General features: G+C 35.9%; 1 protein-coding gene across 1 annotated transcript in view; it reads right to left on the bottom strand.

Annotated features, from left to right (window-relative positions):
- The window catches only part of LOC122805262 (dynein axonemal heavy chain 11-like), a 4,596,980-nt gene that overhangs the window by 3,688,699 nt on the left and 886,199 nt on the right, over positions 1-22,082 (bottom strand). Inside the window, exons 12-14 of the mRNA XM_044075350.1 lie at positions 7,422-7,754; positions 7,021-7,275; positions 6,672-6,841 (exon numbers count right to left, since the gene is read on the bottom strand). Of these exons, the coding sequence (XP_043931285.1) occupies positions 6,672-6,841; positions 7,021-7,275; positions 7,422-7,754 (758 nt within the window). The remainder of the gene's footprint in view (positions 1-6,671; positions 6,842-7,020; positions 7,276-7,421; positions 7,755-22,082) is intronic.

Here is a 22,082-nt window from a genome sequence, read left to right as displayed (position 1 = left end):
CTGGGCTCAATACAGCTTTCCCTATGAAACCCACCCTGAAAGGGTGGAGATTGAAGAGACATCTATGACACGTCAAATTGAAGCTAGCTGTTCATTGGTTGAAAGTATTTTAAAAATCAGATACTTGAGAGACAAGTTATATGGATCTGAAGAAGGGTTGTTTGGAGTAACCCGAAAGCGCTTATCCCTCTACAGTTTTATTGTTTTTATTTCTGCAAGCTGAATAAATGTGTCTATACGTTTAGCTATTCATCTTGGAGCATGTTCTTTATGCACATCTACTGAAATGCTGGCAAGCTGTTAAACTGAGTCATTGGAATTGCTTTCAGCATTTGAACTACGCTGAATTTTTTCATTTATGCTTTTGTTCAGCATTTGATACATATGCTGAAGGTATACTGGGACTAGATATCGGCTGGCCCTGGCTTTGTTAATTGTGCTGTTTGCTGGATTTTTATATATATATATATATATATATATATATATATATGGGTTCCTATGAGTTAAACGACACGTCGTTCCATCGACAGCCGGCAGATGGACTTCAAGTAACCGAAACGTGAAAGGAACGAAACCTGAAACCAATGAACGTGAGTTAACCGAACGTCAAAGGAACGAAAACCTAAATCAACGAAAGTCAGTCAACCGACACCGACGCGGAGGTAAGCAAAATGTGTAAGGGATGTGTATGTATGCAGTAGTGACGGACGTTAGGGTGCGAGTAAGGTAAGTGTGCGATGTACACGGTCTGTGGGGATGGGGTGGGTTAAGTGAGTTAGGGTTAGGGCTCGGGTCGGGTAAGTGTGTAGTAGTGATATCTTGTGGGTTAGGGGTGGGTTAAGTGAGTTAGGGTTAGGGCTTGGGTCGGGTAAGTGTGTAGTAGTGATATCTTTTGGGTTAGGGGTGGGTTAAGTGAGTTAGGGTTAGGGCGCGGGTTAGGTGAGTGTGCGAGAGTGACGGACCTTAGGGTTAGGGTTTGGGTCAGGGTTGTCGATAGGTGTGCATGTCAGGTTTAGTGTTGCTTTGGTAGGAGTTTGGTTTGCTTGTGTTGTGTGTGTGGTGTTTGGAGTGGGGATCCGTTTTGTTTTTTAATTATTGTTGTTGTGGTGTGGAGTGTATGAGGTGTATATCGTAGGTAGCAGCGTGAGTATGTATGTAGTTGTGTATGTGTTTTTTGTGGTAGTGATTGTACTTGCAGGTATGTGTTGTTTAGTGCTAGTATGTAGTTTAGACTTGTCGGTTGAGTGAGTTTCGTTTATGTTAGTTTTCGTTGTTTTGACGTTTCGGTTAATTGACGTCCATCTGCCGGCTGTCGATGGAACGACGTGTCGTTTATCTGATATGAACCCATATATATATATATATATATATATATATATATATATATATATATATATATATATAGTGAAAACAACAAGATGAAAAATCCTGTCACAAGTAGCTGTACGACATATACACAAACACACACACAGACAATAAAAGAGAAGTTTTTTTTTTTTTTTTTTTAAATTACCAATGATGGTAATTAAAGTATACTCAAAGGGTAAAAGGGGAGGGAAAGGAGGTAATACCAACGATGGTATTAGAAACTACCAGAGAGGCAAGGGAGGGGCCTGTACCACCAATGGCACAAAGAAATACTAAAAATTGGTAAAAAGGCAGGAAAAAACTCACACATGCAGAGTGGAACTATATCTAAATGCAAATGACTAGTTAAAGAAAGAATTAGAAGAGAAAAATCCCAAAAGTTGAAGAAATATTATTGAAAAAAGAAATCACTTAGCTGGAGAGCTGACCTGATGCATCTTAAAACTCTATGCAGCAAACGAGATCTGAGGAGATGAGGAGAGGGACACTATGGGTATCCTTAGCTCAAGAGTTTTTTTGGCTGGAGCGAGCTTGTTATAATGGCTGATTTGGTTCCGAGGATGCAACCAAGACTCAACTGTCATGAATAAATGAAGATTAACAACATCAGATAAAATATTTCCCCACACATCTAAATTCTAATGAAAAAATCCCAGTGTCCAACCAAATACACAGCAACACAAAACGCCAGAGAACTAGCGTAAAACACACCAGGAAACTGGAAACTAGTCAGGAGCCAAAAACGTTTAATGGTTGAGCGCTTTCTTCAGTACAAAAACTGCCTTCATCAGAACATCAATTGCTAAAATTCATCACATTATATACATAAAAAGCCCGCCTTTTTCCATTAATTATTCAATTAAGCATTTTTTCAAGTCCTTATGCCCAAAAGCGTAATGTGACAGCATAATAATGAATAAAATGTCATTTCATTCAGCTAACCTCTTGGTACAAAAATATATACATTGACAAAATATGAATAAAATGTGTATACAGTACACTATGATTAAAAAAAACCTTGCAGAGTGTGCAAAAATCTATGTACACAATACCTATTAAATATATCTAAACCCTGCAAACTGTTAAATCTACTGAACAATATCTACAACCTAATAATAAAAACCATATATATCTAACTGATAACCTACATAACTAGATGGAAAATATTATATATATACCTCTATACAATGCCTGTTAGCGTCTTGATAAAATGTCAAACATTGCCATGTCATGACTGAATGTACAACCATTACCAATCATACCCTATACCATATTTACATATTTCAACCCCATAGGCATACAACAAAGTGAATGAAAGAAGTATAAATGGAAAATGTTAAATTCTAAACCATCCAAATGTATAATATTCCAAACCCTTTATACTAAGTTCTAACTAGGGGTTTGGTAGGAATAACCTCATTCAGACCAGGAGGGGAACTTGCATCCAACCAAGAGGTTAGCTGAATGAAATGACATTTAAATTTTAATCTTACATTATTCATTATTATGCTGTCACATTACGCTTTTGGGCATAAGGACTTGAAAAAATGCTTAATTGAATAATTAATGGAAAAAGGCGGGTTTTTTATGTATATAATGTGATGAATTTTAGCAATTGATGTTCTGATGAAGGCAGTTTTTGTACTGAAGAAAGCGCTCAACCATTAAACATCTAAATTCTGCCAAACTGTGCTATCACAAAAAAAAAAGTTTGAAAGCTGTTGAAAATTCTTTTACAATTAACAACTCCCACAATACCTAACTTGCATACAACTAGCCACGGCACACAAATTCATCTATAATTCCTCCAAATGCCCAGCCCTGGTTTCACTTCTGACTCTTTATCAACCAAACAGTTCGCTAAGATCTAAAAATCAATCACTTATCCAAGTTAAGAGACCTAAACTCCCTGTAGGCCAATACCTTTACTCTTTCACTGTAGCTAAACTCTGGAATGCCCTTCCACCTTCTTTACGGACAATAAATAATGCCCCGTCATTCAAAAAAAAAAATCACTCTAACAGCATCTCTTCTCTCATTGGCTATGCCTTTGCACCATCCCCAATTCCTCAGTCACCATTACTAACCTGACTATTCTCTCAGATACCCATACTCTTCTTCACTCTCTCTATTGTGCACTCACCCTTAATTACAGCACAGTGTGCCTCACCCTGCCTCACATGGTGTGTAGAAATTGTGTAAGTGCAGATTAGTATTCTATTGTATATTGTTAAATGCTATTACTCTTGTATATTGTTAAATGCTGTTATTAACTCTCTAAATAATCTCTCAATTATGTACATCGTTTTTTTTTTGGAGCTTTTCTCCCCGGCTCTCCACTGAAAATGGGCTACTTTCAGCCCAGTGGACTTTCCTGGTTAATAAAAGCAAATAAATAAATAAATAACAGAAATTAAAGAATTTCCAGTACATAAAGTGGAAACACCAAAGCAATTAATGAATGTGACAAATGAGAGTTAAAAATTAACTCTACACACATTAATAATTTTAAACTGCCATAAAATAACATTTAATAGCAATTTAAACTATATTTCTTGTCAGAGAGTAAAATCTCCACAACACATTCAAATAACTGCATTAGCAGTAAAATTGCAATTGTATGTTGAAAATACAAAGAGCAGAGTCATAGATATAGTAAATAATGTATTAATGTTGAAAAAAAATCTAAGTTCTGCAATATTCTTTGTAAAAAGATGAAAATAAGGCAGAGTAACAACAGTGCAGACTGACATCTACTGTCTAACAGCACATATACACACTGTACTTCACAGAAAAATGCTGAAGCTTTAGTCAGAAACAGTAAAAACAAGTATATGTCAAAGATAGAAGCCAAATAACCAATGCTACAAGCAAAAATTCCCACATGAATTACTGCAAGCACTGACAGAAATAAAAATAATACAATAATTATTTTTAAATAAACACGAAAATAAAAACAGAATAATAATTTTAATACAAAAATCAGAGGAAAGGGATCCCTAAATGGAGCTTATCTGAGCTATAAGCTGGAAAAACAGCACTGGATCCTGTAAAGAATCAAAAGATTTTCTTCTTTGGGTGGCAGAAAACGAATGAGCACTCACTTCCTGTCACAGCTGAAGGCTTCCCTCTCATGATATTCTCATCCAATCAGCTATCAAAGGAAGAGACAGGGAGGGGAAATTGAACTTTAAGAGCTAGCCAGTACTGGGTTGCCTTGGCAGATAACTGAAAAATGTCCATTTTTGGGAAGCCTTACTTCCCTCAATTTTTCTTTTGTCCTTAGACTTTTTGGAGGACCTGTCAGCAGCAGCACTAGTGGTCACTTCTCCTGCAGTAGCAAGGAGAAGACCATTCAAAATGAATTTGGACCGATGTCCTAAAAGACACTGAGGCCCAAAAGCAGCATATAGATTGCACTCCTCCTGAAGGTGAGCCACCCCCAAACAATAAGCACATTTGGCATCCAGACCCTGGAGCAGGAGATTTTGTGCCCAAAAGCAGAGCATTTCTCCTTATCAGACACTATTCAAACATCAAGCACTCCAAACAAGGAAAAGAAAACAAGAGAAAAACACTGTACCAGAACATTTAAGTACACACCAGCATAGTAAAACCTGTTGTGAATAAAGCCACTCAAGGGTTAAAGGCAAAATTTGTTTTTAATTTTTTTATAGGAGGGAAGGGAAGAGAAATGGTGGGAACACCTCATGAAAACACTTAGCTAATTGATGAAAGTTAGACCAGCTAAATTATCCATAGACAATAAGAAGCAAAAAGAATAGGGCACAGTCTTAGAGAGGTCTTGACTAAATACTTCCCAAAAAAGCAAAAAAAAAAAAAGCACTTATCTCAGTTTTATACTCTTGACTTGCACAGAACCAAGGAGACCACATTTTCTTGAAAAGTAGCAAATAAAAACTAAGGGATGGTGTGGTACTGACGCTTTATGGGATGGGGATGACCCTGAGCCTTGGAGTCAAAAAGTCTTGTTTTAGGTGCCAGGCTTGAATCAATTCTGATCCAATATACCCATCTGTTGAGTTGGATGGAAAAGACAACATTGGATGAGTAGTTTAAAACCTTTTCTTATTTATTTATTTATTGACATTTGATTACAGGGAAAGTCCAACGGGTAGAAGCCCATTTTCAGTGGAAGCCCAGGGAGAAAAGCTGCAAAGTATTACAAAAAACAAATATAGTTTAAATAATTATACCAAATTCGATATAATATGAAAACTTTGGTTAAGAATAGATACAAGTTATATGACAATTATTTAGCAGTTAGATAAATTTTAGCCGGTTTAGTGAGAAATTAAAGGTAAGTTAGTATAACACAAACAGAAATTGCAATAAGAAGTAACATAAAAGCAGGCTTATGGTAAATTTAGAGAGAAAGCTGGGGAGATAAATTGACAGAAGTAAGGAAATGAGTGAAGAAGGGAGAAGAAGGAGCTGGAAGGTACAAAGAGGTATTTGTCCACATTTAGAGATATAGTTTATCCTAGTGTTGAGCAAGAACAGAGCCAGCTTTTTGTTACAATGGCTTTCAGAATGGTTTTAAAGGATGGGAGGAAGGGTATTGACCTAATGGATGGAGATAAGGAGTTCCAGGCCTTGGCATCATGGTACTTGTACAGATAATGCCCAGAAGATGTGATAGGTTTGTGGACAGACAAGAGGTTTTGGTCATTATATCATAATGACCAACTAGGAACATAGTTATGTAGAACATTATTTAGTGCTGGACAAGCAGATGGATTCTGGATAATTTAATAGGTGGTAAGAAGTTGTGTATATTTTAGTTAATGGGGTAGTTCTAACCAGTTTAGACATTTTAGTGTCATACAGTGGTGGGTATTTGCTGTGAATTTAGCATCTTTGTTGCAGTGTTATTTATTCTCAGTTACTGCAATATAATTACTTTAACATACATACAGTCTCTATGTATATCATACATGTCTGTTTCAGAAGGAACATGAACTCTTTCCATACTATGGATATAAAATAAAAAAATAAAAAAATAAAAATAAATTGTACCATAAATATATATGATGTTTTCTGTATGTAATGACTAAATTCTCATCAACTCAAAAAAAAAATATATATATATATATATATATATATATATATATATATATATAGATATATATATATATATATATATATATATATATATTGACATGGCACAAATAGCTTTCCTCTAACAAAAATTATGACCAAAAGTAGAAATTGGTGTCAAGAACATTCACAAAAAAATGAATATGGAATCAAAAGCTTCTAATTCATATTAAACATTTTACCTGCAAACTACATGCTTGAGAAGGTATTCTTTGAACATCCAACTCCACCTCTTTATGACAGTCATTAAAGAAAATTTAAAAGGTTTAATATCAACTTGGAACCACCCATCAAATATCTTCTTGTCTTCTGAAGCAGCCACTTCTCTGTACAGTGTTTCATAAATATTGATCTTGTAGAAGAAACAGAAAATTAATTTTATTAGCATTTATGATTCTGTCTTTAAATGTGTTCTGAAATGTTACATTTTAAACAAAATGATTTCAAAAACTCAGTTTTCAATAAAGTTAATGACACACTCTTATAACCACTTTTAAAATAAGACATAAGCAAAAATGGGTCACAGAATACCTGCAGCTTGAAGTTTTCAAGCTGTGGTGGGCATTTTTGAAGATTATTTTCAGTATGCAGTTCCTTCTCTTCAGCACTAAGCCCATGACCATAAAGGAGAAATAATTTAAGATATTCATTTCTGTCATCCTTCCACAAGTAGCTGTACTTAGTGAATGTTTTCTGGAACTTCTTAATCTTGTGAATGACACCCATTACTCTGGACATGATCTCTTGGTGAAATGCAGTTAGTGTAATCATCTCATCCACTTGTTGCTGAGCATACAAATTTAAAGAAAAACATTGTAAAAGTGGAACAGTTTTATGTTTTTTTTTGTTGTTGTTCTCAAATGTACTATGATGTATTTAAATGGCACAGCTGCTCTTAATATCATTAGTAAGTAATAAAAGTAATACACTACCTGATAGTTATCCATTTCAATGTGTTGAGCCACTCTCTTTATAAATGAAGCACTTCTGAAGATATCTTTCACAAGTCCATCCATAATGTCATAAAAGTTGGATTTCACTGCCATGTCTAAGGATGGTTTAAATGTCATTTCTTTGCCATTGAGAAGAAGTTGCACTTCAAAGAGGGGAGATGATTTCAAAGTTGACTCAGTGTTTTCAATGAGGTAGTAAAGAGAGCACTTGATAGCTCTGATGAATCCATCTAAGATCATGCCATCAATGTATTCTGCATATGCCTTCCATTCATCTGAATAAGAGTCTGCTAGAAATAACTGCTGATTCACCTATGGAATGCAAAAAAAAAAAAAAATATATATATATATATATATATATATATATATATATGTATATATATATATATATATGTGTGTTTGTGTGTGTATATATATATATATATATATATATATATATATATATATATATATACACACACAATATGATACCTAGAAAATGTAGAAAGAACTGTAATGTAATTTTAGGTAAAAATGTATCTATTAATTAATTTTATTTATTTATTTATTTATTTATCATTTGTTGACCAGGAAAGGCCGACTAGGACAGAGCCTATTTTCAATGGAGGCCTGGGGAGAAACACTCCAGATGCATGTCTTTGGAATGTGTGAGGAAATCGGAGCAACCGGAGGAAACCCATGCGAATGCAGGGAGGACATGCAAATTCTGCACAGAAGGCACTCCATCCAATAATTGTACCAGAGAACCTCTTGCTGTGATGTGGGAATGTTAATCACTGTACCAGTGAGCTGCCCAAATGATAGAACCAATAAATTAATATATGGGGCTGTAGGATTAGGTAACAGTCTTTGATGCCAAATATCATATACAGGGACCATAAAACCACTTTGAATGCTGGAAAGTTATCAATGAGCCTCATTTGTCAGATATGTATTATATATCTATATAACTATAACTATATATATATATATATATATATATAAAAATCATCAATGTACGTGTGTGTGTGTGTGTGTGTGCGTTTGTATGCAACCATTGTAATATAGCATGGTGGCAGCTAGTTGCACAGAGTATTTTATGGTGATAAAAAGAATATATGTATGTAGTTGGGAAAGAAATAACTGATTATGAAATAAGTAGCTGCTATGATGCAACATACTGTATATGGCTGCACATGAGTTTTGGGAAAATACCTGTTTTTGCATAATTCAACCAACACATATTTACAGACGGGGGGGGGGGCAGCTCATGTCAGAAGTCAATGAAAGAAAGTCCAAAGGAGTCTAGAAACACCTGAGTAAAAGGAAGAAGAACTGGAGGTCAGACTATCACCTATAAGGAGCAGTTCTGAGAGGCTGGAGTACTAGTGGAAGTCCTGGTAACAAACTTTGCATTTAATCTGGAAGCAGTAATTGTATTCTGCAGTATACCTAACAAGTGTGAAACCATTTCTTTGTATATAGTACAACCAATCAGTACCAAATTTTTTTTTAATTATTGTTCTTGACAAGATCACAATAGTATATTTATTTTCTTACGTGACAACAATAATTAATTTTGTACAAAAAAATTTGACAATGTCAGTTGTTTACTTTGCACAATAATGGATGTGTTGGGCAATTAAACTTCAGAATTTTAATTATCTTGAATACTGACTTCACCTGTTGCTGCTGAGCAAATCAAGATATACCCATTAACAAGAAAGAGATTTGTATGTATATATATATGTATGTATGTAAGAAAGTTTTTTTTTATTTAGTTTGCTCTTGTTCTGTGGTCTGGTCTATGGTGCTTAAAATTTCAAGCAATATATTCACCTGATAATCCCAAGTCATGAAAAATCTGACAAGGTTTCTTTTTGTGAGGAAAGTTTTTCTTCTTTCTTTTCACAAGTGAAGAGGTCCTAGAGGAAGCCAGAATTCTAAAGAATAACTGATGTACAGCAGTTGCTGCAAACAAAGACAATGGTTGCTGCTGCTGAAGGCACAGTAGGGGTTGCTAAATCCATTACTCAACTGTAAACCATGCCTTTACTCAAATCATTAACCCCAGAGAAGAGGACCTCGAAGTGCATCTTGTGATTTTTGAGTTTATTGCCACATAGAAAGTATGGGACTCAGTTGAATGAACATGGATATTGGCTACTCATCTTAAAGGGGGTCCCTCTCTGTGCCTTCAAGGATATGTCAATCTTTTGATTTTGGGAAAGTAAAAAAGAAAATGTTTACTTGCAGGGGCAGTGGTCAATGCAAAGACCCAAGGACTTAGGTTTCATGAGTGGACTTTTGCAAGAATAAAAGGGTCACAGTTATCACAGTTAACAAATTATAAAAGTGCAGATGGAACCGGATGGTCATAATAATAAAGAAATTATGACTGAAGCAACAGTTGACATATTCAGGTACACTATAGTGGCAGTAATTAAAAACTGGGTAAGACAGACTCCCAGAATGCCATAAAGTGCATTTGTACAAGTCAAATTTTCAATAACAGTAGATGTTTGAATGATTACTGCTGCAGTAGTCTTACTATATGGGTTATATACTGCCAAGGATATAACAGCTGGCCAGCTTCAGGGCACCTTCCATGCAACCCAAATGTCAGGCAGCTTGAGCTGAGCTGAGTAAAACACAACGTTGGGTAGAAAGCCCTTCAGAGCTTTCCTGCCAGCAGAGAAAAAGAGGCCAAGCCCTGAAATGGCAATGCTAAGAGCAGCAAAATATAAATGTCCACACACTGGCATAAAAAACACACCTAAAAACAAGGAAGATGAAAGGAGGGAACAAGTATTGCAGCACTGATCATTCGATCATCTACTGTTACAGTAAGTATTACTTAAACAACTGTACTATGTTCATCATATTACTCACTACTGCAATAGCCTAAGCTATATAAGAAGATTACTTCAGCAAACTACATTTCACAGGTGGAAGAAGTGTCCAGGAACCCCTGGAGAATGGTCCAGCAAAGTTTGATTTGGACCTAAAGAAGGAATCTAGTTTACAGTGCTTTGTAAAAGTATGTACAGAGGACCAAGTAGTAGCTTCTAGAATTCTTCTAGAATCCAACCCTTTCCAAAAAGCCATAGATTAAGCCAAGGCCCTGGTAGAGTGGGCCTTGAATCTACCTGAAATAGTTTTGCTATTGTGAATATAACAAAAGGTAGTAGCCTTAGACAACCATTTAGAAATAGTCTATCTTGACACAGGTTTTCCCTTCTTAATTTCACAAGAAATAAACAACTGATCCAAAGATCTGAAAGATTTAGTTCTGTCAAGATAGTAAAAGAGTTGTCTGCAGATATCCAATGTATAGAGTATCCTCCCCCCTCATTTTAGGTTCAGGAAAGAAAACAGAGATGGATAGTTTGGCTTAAAGTAAACTTAAATACCAATTTAGGCATAAAAGAAGTATTATTCCTCACAGAAACCCTGTCCCTATAGAAAATGAGATGGGAGTTGATTCACCATAAGAGCTTATAACTCAGATACTCTTCCTGCAGAGGTCAGAGCAATCAGTAAAATTATTTTCTATGTTAAGAATCTCAAGGCAGACAGATTAGCTGTTCAAATTGAACAAGTGTTAGATTTTTCTAACAGATAATTAAGACCCCAAAGAGGGGCCAAATAGTTTCCTTGGAGGCCTCCAGTGTAAAACCCCTTTGAAGAACATTTTAACATACGACTGCACCAAAAGAGAAGGATACACAGGCAGAAATGCTGAAATGACTGATAAATGAACCTTGACAGAGGAATAAGAAAAGCTATAGGCTTTTAACTTACACAAATATTGTAGAACTAGAAAACAACTAGCCCTGAATGGGTGGTGGTTATGTTGATGACAATAACTAGAAAACCTTTTCCATTTGCTAATATTATATTCTAGTAGTAGGCTTTCTTGCCTCCATTAGTACCTGCTGTATATCCTCAGTAGACATGTGTCTAAAAGGAATTAAGACCCTGTCATCCAGACAGTCAATTGAAATTGACTAATGTTGGGTGTGGGTGTATTAAACACCCCTGTTTTAGTGTGAGTAGATCCAGTCTGTGAGGAAGATTGTAGTAACTGCTCCTGGTCATTTCCAAAAGAAGGGAGAACCATGGTTGCCTGGGCCAGAAGGGAGTCACAACAATGAGCTTGGGGGATTCCTTCTGAATCATCAGAAGTACTACTGATATTAGCAGAAAGGGTAGAAAAGCATACAAGAATATTCCTTTCCAAGGAAAAGAAAAATAATCTGTCTTCCAGGCCTTCTTGCATGAAGTCCTGGAACAGAATCTGATCAGTTGACTGTTCAGAGAGGAGGCAAACTACTTGAGGAACTCCTCACAAACAGATCAAATCTTGGAAGACACCCTGATCAAGTTTCCATTTGTGAGGGTCTGCCCTAGACCTGTTCAGCTTATCTGTCACACAATTTTGCTCTGACAGAATGTAGGACAATGTCTGTAGAGTGAGATTCTGCTTTGAAGCTTTATCCCAAGCTAACATGGCTAGTCTGCAAGTGGGTGCAACCTTATTTCCCCTTGCTTGTTGGTGTGCCGTATGACTGTGGTATTGTCTGTAACCTCATGAAGAGGTCACAGAAACCAAAGATGGTACAGAGAGTCGAGTGCCTTCATCAAGGCAAGCATCTCCTTGACATTTGTGTGCTTGCATCCGTCCTTGCTAATCTACATCTTGTGCACTTTTATCCTTCCTGAAACAGCTCCCCAAGCAAAGTCTGAGGTGTCTGTAGTGAATGATTGCTTTGGAGCAGGAGCATAGAAGTGAAGACCTGGATTTAAGGGTATCTGTTGTCTCAACCAAAAGATTTCTCTTCTGACAAAACCCAGCACTGGAATTTGAAACGATAGAAGGTGTTGATGCTGAGACCAAAGAGATTTCAGATGCCACTGTATCTTTCTCAGGTGGAGTTTTGCAAGGCATATCATGAGAATCATAGATTCCATGAGACCCAAAAACTATGGTAGTCCCTTGCAGTGGCAGAAATCTGAGTGGAAAACCTTAGAAATGGAATTAAATAAAGATCTATTTTTTCCTGTGGAAGAAAAGCAGTTTGAATGGAGGTGACATCCCAGAAATACAGTCCTGTGTGGAGAAGTCAAGAAAGTCTTTTGAATGTTCTCCTGGAATCTCAGCTTGTGTAAGAGATCTCTCACCCTGACACTTTAAAAAAGACTCTGGAAAGATAAGCAAGTCATCTAAATATAGAAACATGTGGATACCCTGTAGTCTGCAATGAGCTATAACTGGAGCTAAACACTTTGTCAACACAGTCAATTGCAGTGGATAGTCCAATGGGTAAAGCAGAGAACTGATAATGTGATCTAGACACACAAACCCTTATGAAACATCTGAAGTCTGGAGGAATAGGGATGTGGTGATAAGCATCTTCTAAGCCTAGTGTTGCCAGGAAACTTGAAAGAGGAAGCACAGGTAAAAAGTTGTGAAGTAACATCATTCTGAATTTGTGTACTACCACATATTTAGGAAAGAAAGATCCAGAACTTGTCACCAAGAATTTTCTTTCTTTGGCACTAGGAACATCCTTGAATAAAAAACTCTACCCACCTGGAAGAGAGGAACTGATAATGAAGATCTGGTGGAAACAAAAGAGCCTGATCTGGAGGATGAAGAATGACCAACCTGGAAAGGAGGTATTCCCTCCTACTGCCAACTGTATCCTTGAAGAATGAATTTCCAAACCCAACTGTCTGAAGCTATCTGTTGGTAAAGGAAGAAAAAATGAGCTAGGTGGAAGAATTCAAAAGATCTCTTAATAGTCATTCAAGCTTGTCGATCTGTCCTTGGTTTTGGGAGGTTCAAGACTACATTTTGGACCCTCCTTGCCCTTTCTTCTTAAATGTCTATTTACCTGTATTTTGTTGAAACTGTTTGGTTTGTTTTTTGCCAAAACTGGATGAGGAAATAGTGGCCTTAGCCCTAGAAGAAGTATCAACAGAGTCATACACACACTCTGCAACAATGAGTAGTGACCAGTGCAATAGAATAAAGTTATTTAAAGCGATTTTTTTCCTTACAAGAAGAAACTGGAGATAGAACATTCCTCATACTTTCACAATGTTTCAGAACAATCATTAACATATGAACCTGACAATTCAAAATTATGAAAATCAAAGTTGCAGAAGTATGCACCTTTTTATCATACCTATCAATAATTCTCCAATCTTTATCAGAAAGAGTAGGTCCGGAATTAGCCAAATGCATAGCAGCAGTAGGATTAACTACAGCTATAGCTGCTAGGTAAGGTTTGGGAAGAGAGCATAAACATTTTAAAAGAGTGAGGAACTTTATACATCCAATCTGTTTTTTAGGGACAGCTGTCTGACTAACAGGAAAATTTCAGACAGTAACACATACATCCTTTAAAGCAGACAGAACAGGAGGAATGGGCATCAGTTATAGAAAATCCTTCTTTAAAAACTCATAGTATTTTCTGAAGGACTGAGGAACCTCATGGTTATCTCACAGAAAACACTGGCACATTCAAGTAATAGTCTCTGCGAAATAGAAATCCCCACAGACACAATCAGAAACTGAACTCTCCTTTGAGTCTGAATCAGGAATCTAATGAAAAAACCTACATCTCTGCATCTTCCTGTTCAACTTCAGAATATTAAATCCCTTCAGGAAAAAGTGGAATCCCTCCTTCTTTTACTGGAAACTACTTCACAAGAAGGATCAATAGCCTGAATCAAACCCTGAGCATGACCCAGTAAATTACTCCTATCCAAAGAAAATTGATGAGGAGTAGATACATACTTGGTTTTCTTTTTCTTTTTGACAGGAAAAATTGGGCAAATTGTGTACCTAATGGCAGCAGCAGCTTCCCCAGAGATGGGCACAGCATTCTGACACAACAGGGAAAACGTCCCTGCTCTCTCTTCAAAGACTGGCAAGAGTGGCTCTCCCTTGCCCACTGAGGGGACCACAACACCTGCAGAGGATGTGGCTAACCCCTGTTCCATAGTGGCTGTGGGTGCTACACCAGAGGGATCTGGGGTAAAAGATGAATGGCCTGAGGAAAAACAAATACCCACAGCAGTGTCATCCACCTTTGGCTGAGGCAAATTGTTAGCCTGCTGTGGTGGAAAAAGCTGTTTGCTATTTTTTTTTTTTTTTTTTTTTTTTTTTTTATGGCTGGAAGAAGGACTGACCATGTGACCAGTATTCTGTTCCATGGTCAAGCCAAAAATGGTGCCTCTTTCCTGGGGAAGACTAGCAACAATTGCTGAAAAACACAACCAGTCTACAAAAGTTATGACAGAAAAACACAGCAAAAGTGCTTTAAAACACTCTGCCATTCCCACAAAAGTAAAATAATTTCTCCACAGAAAAAAATCTTTTCATTTACTTTACACCACTTTTAAACTGACGGAAAAAACAAGAGATAAAAGTATTTTATAGTCTCACGACAGTCCATTAAAACATAAACAGTTCTTCTGAAATCCATCTACAGACGAACGTGTTCCACATTTGTACATACCTTTATATTTATTAGACATTTCGCCTCTAATATGAAACTTACTGCTGTCCCTCTGTAATAGCCTTTTTGTTTTTATTATACAAATGTAGGAAAATTTCCAGTTACTTTTATTAAATCAGAATTATCTTGCAAAATTCTCCAGTTCTTCCTAATAATAGACGAAATCTGAACTTTCCACAGACATATCTAGGTCAGCACACAGCAATATGTTCTACCTGTTTTTTTATTTTTTCCTAAATTAGTTTCTAACACTTTTACTAAGACAGGTTGAAAATTAGTTCTCTTTATTCTAATTTCTTCAACTATTTTGGACAGCAATTCCATTTTATAACCCCTTTCAATAAACATACTAGCAATCAAATCTATTTCACTTTCAAACATATTATCAACAGTTATCATCTTCGAGCACTAATATACTGGCCTCTTGGTATATTTTTCTTTATAAAATAGGGGTGATTGCTGTCATAATGCAAATAGTCATTAAAAACATGTGTTTTCTAAAAATTTCACTATCAAATTGAAATGTCTAATAAATGTAAAGTATGTACAAATGTGGAACGTGTTCAGCCTGTAGATACATTTCAGAAGGACTGTTTGTTAACCTTGAATATTTAGACAGAACACTAGTTATTCCAGGCGTGTTCAATTGTAGACCAGGGGGATATTTGCATTAGTGTGTGTTCAGGCTGCGATTGCTTTTATATAGGAATGCCCACTAGAAATTTAGAAAAATGCATTAAAGTGCATCTGTATTCAATTAAATGTAAAGATAAGAACAATGCCTTATATAAGCATACCTTGGTGTGTAAAGGCAATAACATTTTTTATTCTCCATGTGACGAAAGGAGATACTGCCAGCACAGCTAGCTGGAATTTTGTAAATAATTGTAAGTCACTGGTGAATATCAAAATGATTTATGCAAGATTCTTGTGTTATAGATGTATTAGAAATGTATGTCATGTGTATATCAAACTGCTCTGTGCAGATGTTTGTGTTGAAAAAGGTATTTGTAAAAGTGCTGTGTTTAAAATGTAGCCACAGTGTGCCCTACTGGATGAGAACAGAAATGTACATGCACTATTGTAGCTGTTTAAATGTACATATTTTTAACAGTGAAAACTGGGATACAGGAGATTAATCTTAGTCTAGTAAACTTTAGAAAAATATCTGAAATTAAATTACTTTATAGGACACAATGAAGAGGCTAGCCCTCAAGTTTTCAATGCAGCTAGAGAGACAGCGTATGTTCTAGAAAGCTTTCTGTATTATCCTTGGAGTGAACTAATTGCTACTTCTGAAGCATGAAGAAATACAATTGTTTTATGACTTCCAGCATCTGCCAAAGATCTGAAGAAAAGCCCTTGTCTGGATATTTTTACAGGCAGATACTAAATGCTGCCAGCTTCTAGCAATGGGGGTTTGGTGTGAGAACTAAGAGTCAGATGACCAGAAATTATGTCATTCTGCAAGCTATCCCAGCAGTAATAGTTTAGATATTAATTTGAGAAGTCTCTTAGTGAGACAGAGCATTGTGTTTTGGACCTGACAAGAACCATTCACCACAACATCTGCCTTGATCTATTAGTAAGTTACTATAGTGTAGTAACTCTCTTAGATACAGTCAGGAATATTGTAAATCTTGGTTTAGATATTATTTTTCTTTATTTATTTGAGACTGTCATTCAATGTTGTTTTAAATATTTCCGGTGGTTTTGAAGTCTGATGTCACTGTGAATATATATTCAGTATTGTTTTATTCTTTTATTATTTATTATTAAATATATTTAAACATTTCATTGTGGCTGATCTTTGTGGAGATATTTAAGTTTTGAGAGTACTTACATATTTATTTGGTGACACTGTGTGGGCTACTCCTAACAGCCTTGCTCTTGGTTAAATTACCATTTGTATTAATATTAATATTACACAGTAAAATTGGAACCCTTTGTTAAGGGCCTTAAAGTAGCCAATAGGGGGTTCTGGTGGCAGTGAAAACTACCTTAGAGTCTGGGCAAAGGGAGCATAGCTAGTAAACCTGTGCCAGCCTCTCCCAGGTAGGTGTGTGTGTGTGTGAATCAGCTACTTGGGCAGGGACATGAAGCCCTGGTTGGACAAAGTGTGTTGGAGGATTTGGCTTGGAACCCTGGCTAAGGACTCAACTGTATAGCCGTGCTAGTGGGGAGTCTTAATGGGGATCTGGAGGAAAAGGGAGAAACCATCCCTGACTGACTGTGGTCTCTGTGTGCTCTTAAGGGAAATTGTGCTTGATGCAGTGAGCTGCAACTGGAAATAGTGTGTGTGTACTTGTCATCCTCCCAGTGAATGTTCTTCATTGTTGCCACTGGTGAGGATTGAGGATCCTTGATTACTGGTTGGGTGGATGGTCATCACACTCCATTTTAGAAAAAGTCCCTACGGATCTTAGAGGTGGACACTACAGGAAACAGGTTGAATAAAGAAAAACTTTATCTCCATTGAAACTGTGGGCTGATAATTTACCAGGAATTAATGATTCAGTCAATATTAACTGTTTTATAAAAAATAAGAGATTGAAAGTTAATAAAATAGTTTAGCTGATAGATGGTGTTTATTTATTTGTAAAGATTGTTTAGATTTTAACAATGTATTAGAAGTTTTTCTCATTTATTTCACTTTTTCTTAGTTTATTAGATAACTGAATATAATTAACTTATTGATTTAAGAAACATTTTTATTGGATGGTTTACATTTAAAATGAGGTGCATGATAATATGTTTGTTATTCTGAAGGAGTCTGGAAGAAACAAAAGCTAAAATTAAACATTTTTATGCTAACCCAGTTGTTGATAGCTATTGTGGCTATGTGCAAGCTTTGGTGGATTTTTATTTATGTATTATTTTATTAGAAATTATATTTCACAGAAACATGCACTTAATTGAAAGTTTCAACACACATCCAAGTAACTATTTCACATCATGCACCAATGAAGAAAGGTACAAAGGCAGAGTAATGAAGTAAAAATGACTCACTGGCACTTTCCAAACTATTTGTTAAAAAGAGAGGAATTGAATATAGCTAAGAAGGAATAGGAATTATTTAGAGGGACTGACAAGGGTTAAAGTACTGCATTTATTTATTTATTTTTTTATTTTACATTTGTTGACTGGGCTAGTCTAGCTGGATATATGTCCATTTTCAGTAGAGGCCCGGGGAGAAAAGCTCCAAGAGTTATAAAATACTAAAAACAGAGATTGACAATACAAATACAAGGATTTTACATCAGGACTAGTTAATACATGTATTATATAAACATAATATGAGCAAAAACATAAGTATAATAAGCAAATGATTCTAAAAGATTTTTTTTTTTTTTCCCAAAGAGAATAAACATATGACTGTGTACAATATTTTATAAAGGGGGAGCTACAAGGAATATAGACAAAGGTAAATGCAGGAAATATAGGGAAAGAAAGGTTAAAGAGGTAGAAGTAGAGTTAAGCTGGGTAGGTGCAGGAGCACAGCCAGTGTTTATTAAGATGAATTTTCAGCTGTTTCTTAAAATGTGGGAGAGAAGACAAAGTTAACATATCAGAGGGTAATTTGTTCCACATTTTTCCAACAGAATTGGAAAAGAGACAGTCACCTGCAGAGTTATTGGGTTTGGTTGAATTAATCAGTAGTTTATTGGAAGAGCGTAGATGTTTCAGATTATTGTATGGTGAAATGAGGTTAGAGAGTATAGGTGTTTTAGTTGGTTGGTATAGTATCTTATGAGCTATTAAGAGCTGTTGAAGTATGAGTTGGTTCTGAAGTTCAAGCCAACCTAGTTTTCTTAGGTTTAGGCAGTGGTGAGTTCTAAATTGGGATCCTGCTGCAAATCGAGCAATGTTATGGTAAGATATTGTTAGTTTCTTGAGGTTATGTTTGGAGAGATTAGTGTATATGGGGGAAGCATATAGAAGAGTAGAGATAAGGTGAGATCTGGCTAAGGTTGTCCTTGCTTCAGGTGTGAGGAAGGGTTTAATTCTGTAAAGGGATCCAATTTTTTTATTAACTATTTTTATTGTGTTGTTGATGTGAGTCTCAAAGTTGAGATTATTGTCAATAGTTATACCTAAAAGTTTAGTAGATGAAACTGGTGAGATGAGAGTACTATCAGTGGATGTAAGAGTGAGGTTTAGTGGGGTAGATCTACGGGATGGTAAAAATAATAGCAGTTTTGTTTTCTTGGGGTTGAGTAGTAGGCAATGATCGGAGAACCATTGTTCAACAGTGGTAAAAGCTTTTTGGGTTATTAACTGTAGTTCAGTTTGAGACTTAGCAGTGCAGATAATAGTAGAATCATCTGCATATTGTATACAGGTGGTATATGGGATAGCTGATTGGAGGTCATTAATAAAGATGGAAAATAGAAGGGGGCCGAGGAAGGAGTCTGGAAGAAACAAAAGCTAAAATTAAACATTTTTATGCTAACCCAGTTGTTGATAGCTATTGTGGCTATGTGCAAGCTTTGGTGGAGAATCTCACAGAAAAAGAAGAGATGCAACTGCAGACTGCATGAGTTTAGAAAGATTGCTATTAAGCAACTATTTTGATAATAACTGCAGAGCACAAAAAACGTAGGAAATAAATAGTACAAAGGGTTGTTGCCAAAATTAGGGAGCTTATAACAAGAAAACAACCAGAGATCCTTCAGAGGTATTAGAGATATTTCAAAAATGTTATGAACATTTGTATAGAATAACAAAATGTAGAAATCAATAAAGAGCACAGATGTAAATATATATGTAAGACTTAATTATGCCAAGGTTAGATAGAGATGAGGCTCAACAACTAACACTTAGGAGACTTCCAAGATTGTTGCACGTTGAGTAAAAACTTAATTGTAGCTCTCCCAGTGTGAAAATAGAAACTCAGAAGAGAGAGCCATTAAATTCATACTTTGGGGTAAACTTCAGTAACTGGCTAGCAAGTGCTTCACCTAGATACCAGCAAAAATGAAATTCAGAGAACCTGAAAGAAAATCATTCAGAAAACCTGAGGAAAAACACTGACTGGGATGAATTTTGCAGCTGTTCCGCAAAAAGCAGTGCAAGCTTCAGCTTCAGTGCAAGACATGACTACCAGTAATGTAGAGGAAAAAATAAGTCAAATATACTCAAAGCTGATTAAAATAAATGAAACACTGAAGGAGTATATCAACTCAAAAACAAAAGGTTGGAATAAATTGAAGAAGCTTTAAAAAGATATTCAGATGGGGTGATAAAAATGCAAAAATCAGAGATCAAAATGAAGAAAAGGCTGGCTGAAAATGAGACTGCTTAAGAAGAGATATTTCAAAAAATAATAGCATTGGAGGGCACAAGTAGGGAAAACATGAGATTAGCTGCTGTACCAAAGAAGCTGGAAGGAACACACTGTACTAATAATAAGCAACTGGACTGGTATTCCACACCAGTTGTTAGCTGAAAGAGCACATTGTGTGTATGCTCCAAACCTGGCCACGAGAAAACAACCTAGACCTTTAATAGTTAAGATGCAATCCTACAAGCAGAAGGACTTGATTCTGACAAAACTTTGAAAGAAGACAAAGTATTAAAAGTGGGAGACAGTACTGTGTTTGTGGGAAATGATTACTCACTGTACACTAGGCAGGACAGGAGTACATTTATTCCACTAATCAGGGAATGTCAAGAAGCAGGCATGAGATTCGAGCTGCTTTACTCAGCTATTTTCAGAACATTCTTTCCTTGAATGACAAGATCATTTTTGATGCAGAAAATGATAAGGAAGAAATACAAAAAGTCTGTGCAACAAAAAATGAGTTATGAGACAGGAGATCCTGCTTCTTCTTCTAGTAATAAATATAACAGAGAGACTGTGCCAGTGAAATATTTTCCAATGTTTCAACAGAAAATGCTTGAGAGACAAAAAAGCACAAGTGTTGACAAGAAGAACGGGATGTGGGAGATGGAAATCAACAGGAATAAAACTAGCAGCTTGGAGATTGACAAATAAATATGGTATTACAAAGCATTAATTACACTTGTGAAACATGACAGAACAAGAAAACCTAGAAATATTGGACTTTTTGACTTTGTTAAATTTTTAGGGGACCCTAAAGCATATGTCCTACTTCATGCCATTAATGTTTGGAAAAACATTTGGGGGGGGGGGTTAACGAAGTAAAACAAAATTTTGTTCTTAATAGCAATGTTTGTATATTGCATTATATAATCTGCATGCTATAAAGTAAAGCTTTCTCAGTTATTTTCAAGTGTACTGGGGATACTCAAGTAAACAGTTGTCCCTGTTTTTTTTTTCTTCTTGTTCAGTTTTAAGAAATATAGGCACTGCAATGTAAAAAAGAAGAAAAATCTGGTCAAAAGACTAGGATACAAGAAAAATTGATGTGCTTTTGTTCACTGTTGCATAGGGGAATGACTGGATTAAGACCCTTGGCTTGATTCAGTAACAAGTTTTAAGAGAAAGCAAATAAATAAAAAAAAACTTTGTCTAGCAAATACACGAGTGCTTGTACAAGCAACTCTGTATCGGGTTCACATGGCTCCATGGAGAACATTTGATAAAGAGCAATAGAAGCAGAATACTTATTTTTTTCAATGGCTTAGAGATAATGTTTTCTGAAAGCATTCAAGTGCTTTCCCAATCTCTGACAGTAATAAAGATAAGACAAAACAATACAGCACATGGTAGACGCACAGGCTGTGCCATGTGTCTTAACATGGATAATCTTCCTTTTAGGTTAACCCAAGTCTGTGAATCTGGCTGTCAGTCTGGGACAATTGTTTCTATTAGGAGGGTAAAATTTCAATATTTGAAGATGTACATAGTTTTTCTGTTTTAGTATTAAGTTAATATGTTTTTGGGGCGTGCTGGGGGATGTTTCTTTGACAGTATTCAATAAAAAAGAAGTCATGTACTCACCATAACTGTCCATCTGTGTTGTCCATTTTCATTCTTCCTCAAACCTGTGGGTTTGGATCCGATCCTCGATCTGACTGGGTGATTGCAATAGCTTGTGGCAAATAAAAAGCTTTGAGCTCTTCCCTTACCCATAATGCACCCTTCTAATTTACCTCAGATCTTATTTGCTGCTAGATATATATATATATATATATATATATA

The sequence above is a fragment of the Protopterus annectens genome, chromosome 6.part1, assembly GCF_019279795.1.
Source record: "Protopterus annectens isolate FY-2018-M chromosome 6.part1, PAN1.0, whole genome shotgun sequence".
In the NCBI taxonomy this organism is placed as follows: domain Eukaryota; kingdom Metazoa; phylum Chordata; order Ceratodontiformes; family Protopteridae; genus Protopterus; species Protopterus annectens.
This window is presented reverse-complemented; position numbering and strand designations above follow the sequence as displayed.